The following is a 13,263-nucleotide window of genomic DNA, read 5'->3' on the forward strand; positions in this document are numbered from 1 at the left end:
GATGTTACGTAAATATTTTGTCTTCGGTAGTGTTTGTTGTCATCAGAGCAAATAAAATTGGCTGGGAGGCAGAGGTCCAGCCTCTTTGAGTTATTGCCTGTTACAGCCTCCACATCCTACATGCATGTCTCTTATCTTGGGCTTGCCCTGACATGGATCAACTAGCACTGTCCCAGGTATGCTTCAAAGGTTAGTACAGGCCAGAAACATTTTCCAAAAGGCAAAGCAACCCCTTTCTTTTGGAGAGTAAAATCCTTTAATGATATGGACAAAGGACATTCTATGCCAGATGTCCTAAGTGTCACAGAGTGGTCCCAAGCATATTTACTTACTAGCACAGAAAAATTGCAAAGAAGAATAATTTTTTTTTAATGGACCTTGAAATAACTTTGAGAAAAGTTATACATGCTGGCAATAACAGTAGGTGGAGTTTTCCAGCATGTGTAAAATGCAGGACAGAAAATAACCCCCAATTCAAAGTGAACGAAGCTACTGAAATGATATAGAGGCTCCTACTAAATGGAATAACTGGTTGTCTGCTGATGCTTGTAAATCTTCTAAATCTGCAGAATTGAGAATTACCTCTACTGCTGCCAGTTGAACCTTCTAATCATCGAAGGAATGAGTTATTACCATCCAGGTATTTAAGATAAAATTAAATTCGAGTTCATGAAATGGAACATTTTTTTCCAAATGATTTGCTTCTATATAAACACCTATTTTTACTAGCATAGTCTAGTTTTAAAAAGAAGGTTCCTGTTTAAATTTGGATATACATTACCTGGACATTTCTGCCAAGAACCTGGATCCAAGCCACTTTTCCATATCTTTATAAGCCTCTTCTGCTTTCATTGTTAGCTCTTCAACACATGCTAAAGCTTTTTCTTTTATAAGATCTAGTCGAGATTTTGTGGCTACCTCTGTTTAAACAGTAACATCATAATAATTAATATTTATAAAATGTGAGGAAAATTCCGTCATAAGCATCTAGTTTAACATGTTAACATATTTTTAGGCAGTAAAATATTTATTTAATTTCTCATATTCTTGAACAAATTATTTTTCAGAATCACCTCTATTGCACTATCTATTTTACAAAAGCGTGTCTCCTATAAACATCTGAATTCACAAGGTAACAAATATCTTAATAAAACTAATATTGAGGTGCAGGGGATGTTTAAGTAGACAGTGACATTGAACTAAATTAACACTAACCAGCAAAAGACCTAGAAGCTTAATGATGCAAGTGTGAGTACTCCGTTATGGGTAAATTTTAAAGAAACAGCATCCAAATCATTATGTATGTTAATCACAATAAAGGTTTGCTCTTCTGCTTCTGTCCTCCAACCCTTTAAAATTTGTCGTCATGATGTTAAGATCTTCAAAGTAACTACCATTCCTCTCCTTATTATCCCAAGATCTTAGAATATTTATTTCTAAACTGCTTTTGGATTAAACCATGTTGAAAGTGGTAAGTGTACAAGCATTTTGTCTGGTGTGGACCTAAAGAAACCTTATTCATTAATGGCTGTTTGCCCTCTATTATCCATAATAAATACTATGCAAAAGTTAGCCTGGCAAGGAGGTAACATACGTGATGATGGGCTTGCGAAGTGTTGCCAAACAGAATCTCTAACAGCTAGGTTCTAATTCCCTTTAATGAGAAAGAGATCTTTTTCTTCTAGTCTAGACCCATTTTAAAAAAAAATTTCAACCTATTTTCAAGTTGGGACTTCTCTTTTTCAGACGTCTATTTTTGGCTGCAATGAGAAGTTATTGGGTAAGACAGACAAAGGGAAAGAACAACTGAACAATACATAGGTTTTGTGAAGGATCTGTCTGGAAAGGAGTTTGCAAGAATAAACAAAATCTGTGTCTTCCTGCTTGAATCCCATGTGGCTTGAGGAAGAGAGAATCAGAGAGAAGAGCACCAATGAACTACATAATTGCCAGCAAATTCTTTCCCAAATCAAAGCATTTCAAATATTGAATTTAATTCAATTGAATACTGAAGAGTGGCTAACCACCAATGTGAAATTTATTCTCTCATGATGAATACTTGCTTAGTCATGGAAAATGAAATTATATGAAATGAAACAGAAGAGAACTAAAAGAAGAATTAAAAACACATTTCTATTTTAAATATACTTACCACAAAATCACTGATGACTACTACGCTAAAAAAAAATCCTGATTTCTCCAGACACTCCTTTCCCTCCCCTCCTTTTTCGTACTTATCCATCCATCTTTCCTAGAGTTTCTGGCTAGTTTTGTCTATTACAGCACTTAAATTGGGAATAACAATCACCCTCCAGTGTAAGTAACCAGACAGTAACATACCCTCATGTTTCAAGGCACTGAAATATTCTTGCTTTATTTTAAGTTTCAGTTCTTGTTTCTTTAATTCTTCTGGGGTCATAGGAAATGGACTGACTTCAAGGACAGATGCAGTAGAAGGTCGCCCTGCAGGAAAATAAACCTCTCTCAGTCTTTGGACTTTGCTGGTAAGTATGTGTATCCGTACACAGGCACTCACAAGACAGCACACTTTTTAAAATGAAAAATGGCACTTTCCAGCTTATTTGATGTGATCATTTATGAGAATACAAAGGTGGTTACTCAGGTGTCTTATGTCAACATAACATATTTAGATTTCTTCAAATGTGATTTACATCTGTAAAATATGCTAAGATTAACACTGCATAAAATTACTCCAGCATAAACAACTGTATTAAAATTGGCTAAACAACATCCTAAAATGTATTTCTGAACAGAAAATCATGACTGAGTTGTGATCATGTGATCATGCTTCTGTTCTGATCATAGGTGGCCAAAATGTCCATAAAATCTACCAATTTATCACGACCAGCACATAAACAAAACTTACTTAAATGATAGCTGCTCCTTCTGGAGCAAATTCAAGTTTAGTTTTATGTCAAAAGAAAAACAAAAAGAGGTATGCTATTTCCTGCTTTTCTAAACCATTCTGTTAGCTTCTTTTGCAGCTTGTTTTAACTTACATATCTATGAACAGACATTGTAAAGATATTTTGTCGTGTTCATTATTGCATGAAATTCTGCAGTCACGACATTTTGACTATTCATCAAAAATACTACAATATTTATAAATGCTTTGTCCCAGCAGAAGAGCAGACGGAGCTGTTATAGAAAAAAAAAAAATGACATCTGCATGATATATAGGCTCCACATAAAGCAAATGGTCAAATCTAGAAGTAATAAAATTACATGTGATAAGTTGTATCACCCAGTTACTAGCCTATAGCTATATCCTAGGGAATCCTTGTGTTAGAGGAGCACTACAGTAACACTGTTTTTGCCATGAAATTAAAGCTGATACCTCAGTTACAGATACATCAGCTGATACTTCATCTTCTACCCTGAGGAATGCACAGCTGAGTTCTACTTGCACTATATCATTCTATATAGTTTATATATATCTATATATAAACTATACATATATATAGTGTTTATATATATATAAAATCAGTTTATGATTTTGTGATTTTGTGAGCAGAGCTATACTTGTTCACTGTACTACAAGCAGAATCAACCAGAGCGAGAGCACTGACTACAGTGCAAATAAAATGTCTGTCAAAGAAAAAAAGTCAGATGCTTTATGCATAATAGTTCTGCGGTTACAGCTTTCTTTCTTGGAAACGGAGTACCTGAATTTTAGGCTACCCGCACACCCACAGTGCTTGAGACCCTCTCTTGTTATGTAGAATGTCTTTAGAAAAGATAGAAGGTTTAGGCTACTAGCCTTGCGTCCTGCTGGAGCTATGACATTTTGCAGAAAGAAGCGGAAGTTACTTAAACTACTACCTGCTCAAGGAAGTATTTATGAAAAAATGTATAAACAACATTGCATGCCAGGATTCCATCCAGTCAACTGCCTAAATTGCTAGGCTAAAGAGATAAGGGTTTTTAGGTCTGTTTCCCTTTTTGCAAATAAAGTTTTGCATTCTCTCCTGGTTGGACAGATTCTTGCCAGGCCTATGAGCAAGATCATAGAATCATAGAATGGTTTATGTTGGAGAGGACCTTAAAGATCATCTGGTTCCAACCCCCCTGCCATGGGCAGGGACACCTCCCACTAGATCAGGTTACTCAAAGCCCCATCCAGCCTGGTCTTGAACACCTCCAGGGATGGGGCATCCACGGCTTCTCTGGGCAACCTGTTCCAGTGCCTCACCACCCTCACAGTAAAGAGTTTCTTCCTAATATCTAATCCAAATCTACCCTCTTTCAGTTTAAAACCGTTATCCCTCATCCTGTTGCTACACTCCCTCATAAAGAGTCCCACCCCAGCCTAGAGGGAGCAGAGTGACTAGTGGAGCAGAGGGGCAGAATCACCTCCCTCAACCTGCTGGCCTTGCTTCTTTTGATGCAGCCCAGGATACCTAGATCTACGTTAATGGGAGTCTGCTCTTTTTTAGGACAACATAAGCCATTAAATTTTATTTTCTTTATTTACACCATGTTACAGTTTTACAGAAAAATGATGAACTAGATTCATGCTACTGTATGGCTGATAAATTCATTCCAAAATATCTTGGGGTATTGGATAATTTACCAATTCTGTTCCAGTACTTTTATTTTAATATTTGAAATATTTTGACTTATGACTGGAAAGTAGTCAGGGTTTAATGGAATTTAATTTAATTTGATAAACTAGTTCTAACCATTCATTTCCAGAACAGCACTTGGAGAAAAATCAATATTTACTTTCTAGGTTCTATTTAGAATATTTATTCCTACATAATAGTGACAACACACATGATTAAATAAATGCAATTGCCATTCAAAAGCCTCTGCACTCTTTTATCACTACCAGATTTTCACATTGATTTCACATGTTACATTTGACATTTCAAAAAAGAAATTAAATCCAAATGAAATGTCTTGACTTACTCTTTTCTGTATTACAGGCATATTTACATTTCAGTAATGTCAAGCACTGCTAAAACAAAGTCTGGATTTCAAATACCTTTTTTTTTAGCAGCTGATTTGGAAGGAGGCTTTTTGGCATCTTTCCCAGTAGCTTTGCCTCTCAGTGTCTGTGAAGATTTCAGATCTTCCTTCACTTCTAGCTGCTGCTGTTCTTTTTCTTCCTCCACTTCTTTAGACTGTATTTCAGCTGTTACCTTGACACAATGGTTACACATTGTAAAGTATATAGTATTAACACTGTGCAACTGCTGTTTTTAGTAGCCTATACTTACTGAAAGTACTTGCTGAGAAGTACTTGCTGAGACATACACACATAAATAAAAGAAGATATTTTAACTAATTAAATTGATTACATTTTGTTATTTATAAAAAATAAAAATCTACAGCAAAAATGCAAGACAGAGAGATAGTGGCTTTAATTCCTGTAACCCATTACCTGCGCTTTAGGAAAAAGTGAGAAAAGTAAGAATCAACAGTATGTAAAGCAAGACTATACTTACATTGTAAGGGTGCAGAAATGTACTTATTTTGAAATGATCAAAGAGAAAAGAAAAAGTGAACTTAGAAACCAACCATTTGAAAAGCCCACCCAATTTACTTTTAGCTATACATAAAACAGAAGTTTTGAAGTTGCAAAAGGTTTGTGCGAACATTACATCACAGCATAAAACTTGTCCTTCTTCTCACACTTGTGTTGAGGGATAAGAGGAGAGTTTATCATGCAAGGAGATATAGAGGGTCAACATTCAAAGTATCTCTCTCAGTAATGGAATGAAAGGGTCAGTTATAAGTACTGGTGCTGATAATACACAGATTCCAACATTTTCCTCAAAGAAACATATTCAATGGAAATATCAGTGGTGGAGCAAGAGGTATGAAATTTAGATACACATTGTGAACGCTGTGTGTGTAGGCTGCGTACTGAATGGGAGGCTTTGACTGCCTGATCCAGAAATGTTTAAGTAAATAAAATATTCCTTACCATATTTGATACTGCTGTTACTGCTGTTTGCCATGTATCAGTGATAAGATTTTCATCTTTCCTAAAAGTGGCTGCTCCATTCTCAGAATTCTCATCCTTAGTACTCTTCTGTAGAGTTCCCTTGCTTTTTGATTTGGTAATACTTAGTTCTGGTGAAGACAGTTTCCAAGAAACTAGAGGAATCCTTAAAAATAAAATATAAGGCATAACTCACACCCCCTTCTACAAAAAGTGTTAATTTATAACTACGTTGGAGAATATGTTAAGAGAATGAGAATTCTATTTTCAAAATTTGCCATAAGAACAGGGATGAACTGCTGAACTGAAAAGGGATGAACTTTCATTATGAAAAGGGATGAACTTACGATCAAAAGTGGTGAAATATGTGAATGACAAGATAACTGTCTAGTTTAACTACAGAAGCTAAGGAATAATAATAGATGGATAAAACTACGTCAAATGACTGTGTGATCTGTTGATATATTACACATGGGCTAGAAGCACAGCCTCATAACTCAGACAGTTTTCAAATTAATTGTATTTTAAAAAAGCAGGTGTCATTGTTGATAGCATTTTCATATTGTGAAATTATTTGATGGTGTCCCTTACCTTCTAATATGGCATTCAGTTCTGTGCATCTTTGTAGGCTACTTTGATTTATATTTTCATTACATTGAATTTTCATTCAATTATGTTTGTTTGTGTAAATTTTAAACCTGTTAATGTGCCATACTAATATTTAACTTATTTATGTGAGGATTGTGCTGGCAACAGTCAGCAACATGGAGGGAAGTAGGAAACATTTCTATAGCAAATTTCTTTCCAAGGCAGCTTTACAATGCTTTATAATTCAGGTTGCATTTGTGAAAATCATATAGGCAAAACAGTAAAAAATCAGGGATAAATTAAACATATAAGATGACTCAAGATTAATCATTTGACTATAACCCCTAGTTAAAATTCTTATTTCCCCATCCTTTGAAATATACACATATATATTCCCTCATACATATGCAAAGCTATCAGTGTGTTATGTTTATTGGTATTTGTATAATAATGCATGTCTACCTTCTGGATTTGTTTTGATCTTCTTCCTGCTCTACATCAACAATATCTAACAATGGGATTCTAGTAAAATCTTGACCATCTTCTGTAGGGATTTTTCCTTCCATTGCCCTGTAATAGTCATGAAGAAGTTTCTTTGTATCTTGGAAACGATCCACTTCAACCTCAAGAAGAAAGGACAGAAACATTGCAACTCAAAACAAATTTCGGTTACATTTTTAAATATATGACAGCAGAAGCAATTCTAAATCCTAATAGTTTGAGGGAGAGCAACAAATACAACATATTCAAATGCATACTTCAAATACATATTCGAACACAATCAATGCATATTGCTACTTGAACCTATAATGTCTTCACATTGGTATTTCTACGGATTAATAAAAATCTTAGGTGTTAGAATAGAAAAATTATTTACAATAAATACAGTTTGATGAATTAAATTTAGTTACTATATATTTTCATGTATATGTATTTCTATAGTAGCAAGTGTACTAGTACCAACAAATTATAGGAATCTTTTTGTCCAAAAGAAGAAAAATCCTTAGTAGCATAAAATAAAAAGGGTTAAGTGATGGAGAAAATTTTAAAAGCCATACATACAGTTTTTCTGGACCAAAGAAATCAACTGACTTTACACACCTAAGCGTCTTGAAGATTTTTTTTGTGTGAATCATCTTGGAAGAAATCAAGTAAGACTCAAAAAACCTCTAACACCTGTCATGCTTTGATTTATTGATATAGTGTGGTGTTATTTTCTAACTGACAAAACAGTACTAAATATTCATGGGAAAATGCACAAAACCACATTCACAAAACGAAGGAAAAAACCTTTGTGGTGTAAGCCAGCACTTATCCATAAGTTAAGGAGAAAATATCTTCAAGTATAACAGTGTGTACACAGAAAGGTGGAAATAAATCTGATAAACGGCATTTATACAAATCGATGTGCTCATACGGTAACAGAGACATGTGAGGAATATATATAACTTCCCACAGAAAAACCCACAGAGAGCTCAAGCCCAAAGAAGCCTATTTATGGCTGCTTCTCAAACAAACCCATAACATAAAGATATAGTTATTATATTTTTAGTTCTGTAGTTTTAGCACTAATAATTCATTTATTTTGGGGACTATATATTAAGTAAAGAAAGCAAAAATAGTTTCCTTTGCATTTTTCTTTAGGAAAATAAAAGCTTATACATAGTTAATATATATATTTATAATTTAAAATGTCTATTCTGCATATCCACACAAGACAGATCAAATTAGATTCATAGTGATTCTCCTCTAGACTGCCATCACACATGTCCATGAAATTCTGCTAGAAGGGAATTAGGATTGCAAAGCTATACAGGAATATAAAAGGAGAAAAATAAAAGATTTAAGCTGAGCAATACTACTTTCACTTGGCTCCCTTATGAACATAATTTTTAAATACTCACGCCTATAAATATCCTAATTACAGGATGAATTAGTCATCCTGGGTCAGTTAGTCAGCAGCTATTTGATATTCAGACCTCTCTCTTTAGGCAGTGGCCTTAAGTCATTATTTGGGCATTATTTAGATTCTTTGAAAACAGAGATAATAATTTCCTTACTATAGCAACTGACTACTTCACGAACTTTACTTAAATCACCACAACACTCACATGAGGTAAGAGAGTGGTTCCCTTGTTATTAAACATATAAAAATAACACAGAGGATTAAGGGGCAGGAAGCCCACCCTAAGCTGTTTAGGCCTGATTTTTCAGCCAAATTAGCATAATACGGCATGTGTTTAAGGCATTGTTTTCATTGTTGTCTTTAAAGTTGCCAAAACTTTCAAAGAATGGTCACTCAGTTTACAGAAAAGCCTGTCTAGACTAGTCTATTCCAGTTCAGTCCAGCCTTAAACCAAATTTATGCACCTAGAACAGCAGTCACAGGGAAATTTTACTTTACTTCAGTACTTACCTTTACTGAGGTAATTTATAGTCAGGCTGAATGAGAAGAATGGCTTAATGTGGGAGAACCAATTGAAGATGGTGTCTTGAAAAGGTTAGATGTGTGAAAGCTGGGTCATATTTGAATGGATTTTCCCAAGAGCAACAAATGACATCACATTCTCAAAAACATTCCTTGCAAATTTCTTTATCAGTGTGTAGGTAAAATTTCAAGCCACACTGGTGAAGTTACAACTGAAATAATTTTGTGACATGGGAAATATAGCACAACCTTAACAGCAGGTAGGTCTATAACAGCAGTGAGTTATGAAATTTGTAAATTAATAGCAGATGTCAATATGATCACAGAAAGATAAAGAACTCTAACATTTCTGTTACAAAACTCAGATGATTCACTGGACTGACAAAATTGCAAAAAGTAGCACTATACACTACAGGTTGAAAGTTTGGGGGATTGGACAACAACAATGGATTTTTCCTAACCTTTACTGCCTGCCAAACAGTTAAATGTATGGAAATCTCATCTACTTTTTGTCTCTTAACTTTCTAGATAAATTCAGAAGAGGCATGAACATTTGCTCATATAATTCTCAATTCCTCACTTATTTGGAGCCAACCATATGAAATTCCTCTGAGGCCTACTGTCCTCCAAATCTAATTCACTGTCCCCTTCGACTGCAGACTCCGTAGTAGATCCATACCTGCATAAGTGAAAAGAAATGGTTCATTGCAATCCCCCTGTGATCTGGTAACCAGCCATCATTCATGATTTCAGTACGTTCCTGCTCTGCTTCTTCCCTTCTGTTATCACAAATATCCCAGAGAAGATCTCTTAGGTCCTAAAACACAAAATCAAGTATGAGAAATAACTATGAAAGAAGACTTAGATACCTTTTTATACTTATTATTAAAAATTATAGGTTTTGCCTGTTTGCATAGGGCATCTTCCCATTTGAGGCTTTTTCTTTCCTGTTATAAAAGTCAAAGCCAGGTCAACAAGACATGTGCTGACAGAGAGCTGACAGAAAGTAGCTTTACAGATGTACCAGAGAGAAGAATACAAAGGTATGAGATGAACATGTAGGCTGCCTTGCTTTCCTCAGGCAGAGAAGGCCTATCTAAACTAGACATATATGAGAATATGAGTAGCTAAGCTCCCAACCGCTCCAACAACTTTCCACTTGAATGTTTTGCTAATACACTTGTAAGAAGAATAAGGGGATGTGCAATATGAAAAATTCTGAGAAAATTATGTCAGAGTTCAGGTGTTCTTCCAATTTGGATAGCCATTTTTCTTTAACATTCTTTATAACTATGGGCTGTTCAACTAGTGACTACATCTAATAACAGCAGTATGTGGTTCACTGACAGGATGAAGACCTACTAAGCATACAACTTGCATGCAAACCCTCTGTTCCTCATTGCCATCTCTACCTGGAAGCAGTAACAGACCTCTATGTAATAAAAGGTGATGGGAAGAGAAGAGTGCTGTTAAATGTAGTGCTAAGGCAGGCTAAGATGAGCTGTCTTTCAGGCTCCAATACGTTCTACCCCTCCTGACCTGTTTCAGGATAAAGAAAAAAGGTGTTCCAGACTACCAGCCCTGCAATGAGGACCTTAGGCTTCAGATAAGTGATTCCATATTCACCAGGTCTTGGTCTCAGCCTAATATGTCAGATCCTGTTTCTTTCCCCCCATTCAAAGACTTCAGACAAATCCAGTTGTCCTCTGCTGGATAAAAGCCACAGGGGAGCTGAAAAATGAGTAGGCCTTGGGATACCTAACACATCAGTGATGGCATGGATAGAAAGTAGCCAAGGTGAAGGCTATCACATATTCATGGTTGTCCACATTGTAGGATACACACATAAGGATATGCTACTGAATAAAAAAGATATAAGCATACAACTTACCTGTTTCGCAGTGGTGGGTTGACTTTTGCTGCCTTCCAGGTGTCCACCAAGCTGTTCTATCACTCCTCCTCCCCATAGGGACAGGAGGAGAAAATATGATAGAAAAGCTTGTGGGTCAAAATAATCGTGGGAAGACCACTCACCCATTGCCATCACGTGCAAAACTGACTTGACTTGGGAAAACTAATTTAATTTATTGTCACTTAATAACAGAGCAGAATAGTGAGAAATAGAACAAAACTAAAAACACCTTCCACCCACCGCTTCTTCTTCCCAGGCTCAGCTTCACTCCTGACTCTTTTACCTCCTGCGCCCGAAGTGGTGCAGGGAGGATGGGGCATAGGGGATTGTGGTGAGTTCATTATGCATTGTCTCTGCCGCTCCTTCCTCCTCACACTCTTTGGTCCCTGTCATGTGATACAGTCCTTCACTAACTTCTCCAGCGTACGATCTTCCCATGGGCTGCAGTTCTTCAAGAACTGCTCCAGTGTGGGTTCTTTCCATGGGGTGCAGTCCTTCAGGATCATCCTGCTCCAGTGTGGGTCTCCCATGGGCCACAGGTCCTGCCAGAACACCTGTTCCTGTGTGGGCTCCTCTCTATGGGCCACAGTCCCTGCCAGGAGCCTGCTCTATTGTGGGCTCTCCACAGGCTGCCAGTCCCTTCAGGGCACATCTACATCCCCCTGCATGGGGTCCTCCATGGCTGTAGCAGAACAACCTGTGTTTTCTCCACAGGCTGCAGGGAAAACTCTGCTCTGGTGCCTGGAACACCTCCTCCTCCTCCTTCTTTACTGACCTTGGTGACTGCATAGTAGTTTCTCACTCCTCCCTCACAGTTGCCACACGGTGTTTTTTACCCTTTCTTAAGTATACTGTCACAGAGGCACAACCACCACTGCTGACTGAGTTTTGGCCAGCAGCAGGTCCATCTTGGAGCCAGATGGCATTGTCTCTGTTTGACATGGGGGCAGCCTCTGATGCCTTCCCACAGAAGGGACCTCTGCAGACCCTCTCCTACCAAAACCTTGCCACATAAATCCAGTACTATACAAACAAAACAAACTGTTTTGTACAAACTGATACACAGTTGTTTCCAGTTCCTTCCTGAGACACATAAGAAGAAACATTTTCTTCTTGGTTTTCATATTATTCAAGTCATAGTTTTGATTTACCATAAGCAGTGGAGACAACTGGAGAGGGAGACAGTGAGATATATTAATCTGGGAGAAGCTAAAAGCACGTTTTATGAGTCTCTTTCTCTCCCACCTCTCATCCTCTTTTCAAAGTCAAGCAGCTTCTCCCTCCTTTCCCTGTACACAGGCAGGTGAAAAAAATTAAAAAAAGGATGCATGTGCTAAATCCGCTCCTATCTAGAAAAAGAGTAGTGGGACCAAGTGGCTGACCACGTTCAATGATAGCAATGGAGTGAGAGGGAAGTTGGAGTAATTGCTGAAAGCCAGCCTATCACAGATGGGCTGCTGAGGTGTATTTTATCCACAGTGATTCTGAGTTTGGACCTTTGGGATGCCAAAGCCTTGGCTGCCCTTTGAGCTCTAGGCCTTTGACGAACTTTTCATACATAACAAAATGGGGTGGATTTTTACATTTTCTACTTGATAGCATATAAATTTGGTTTTCAGGTTTCACAGCTGACAGTTTCCAGTGTGGATAGTGTTTCAGAAAGGGTCTAGATATGAGATGACAGAATTGAGCAGTCTGGGAAAGCCGAAAATGTTTGAGGAAAAACATTCCACAGATTATCACTCTTTTTATTTTCTCTGTCTCATTTTCTAGCATCAAGGAATAACAGATGACAGAATTCTCACATTCAGGGAGGTACAATGGGCAGGCCTTAAAAGCCCTTCATCTTTACATTCACCTACAGGTTTGGGATCCACAAGGACTAGAATGGGTCATTCAGAAACAGAAATTCTAGAAATCATATATTGACTCGAAACTGCCTTACTTACTGTGCTTAGACTTATCACAGTATTTGCGTCTTACTCTGGCATATGGAACTATCACCTCCTTTTAACCTAATTTGAAATGGACAATGTCAAACATGGATTTTGGTTATGAGTGAAACGCCAAATATTTTAAATTTTAGCTTTCTATATCATAGGACAGAGGGATTCCAGTCCTTTTATAATTCCATTTCATAGAAATTAGGAATATGGATGATGATTTTTAAGTCCTCTATTTCATTCTATTGAAATAATGCTATAGAAAAGGAGATCCGATGCTTTTTCCATCTCAGTGAATTCATCCATGATTCCACCAATGTTCCCTTGAACTAACAATGTTGCCAGTATTTTTTTCCCCTTTTCTGGGAGCATTTCCTGATATAACTTTGATTAAAAATTATGTCTATTCTGAAATGGGAAT

The 13,263-nt window shown here is 36.8% G+C and overlaps 1 protein-coding gene across 1 annotated transcript in view; it reads right to left on the minus strand.

The window, feature by feature from the left end:
• Window positions 1-13,263, minus strand: part of SPEF2 (sperm flagellar 2) — a 69,689-nt gene that overhangs the window by 16,537 nt on the left and 39,889 nt on the right. The window contains exons 22-27 of the mRNA XM_054185793.1: window positions 9,667-9,804; window positions 7,022-7,182; window positions 5,954-6,137; window positions 5,009-5,165; window positions 2,341-2,463; window positions 782-920 (exon numbers count right to left, since the gene is read on the minus strand). Of these exons, the coding sequence (XP_054041768.1) occupies window positions 782-920; window positions 2,341-2,463; window positions 5,009-5,165; window positions 5,954-6,137; window positions 7,022-7,182; window positions 9,667-9,804 (902 nt within the window). The remainder of the gene's footprint in view (window positions 1-781; window positions 921-2,340; window positions 2,464-5,008; window positions 5,166-5,953; window positions 6,138-7,021; window positions 7,183-9,666; window positions 9,805-13,263) is intronic.

Source organism: Rissa tridactyla, chromosome Z (assembly GCF_028500815.1).
Source record: "Rissa tridactyla isolate bRisTri1 chromosome Z, bRisTri1.patW.cur.20221130, whole genome shotgun sequence".
Lineage (NCBI taxonomy): Eukaryota > Metazoa > Chordata > Aves > Charadriiformes > Laridae > Rissa > Rissa tridactyla.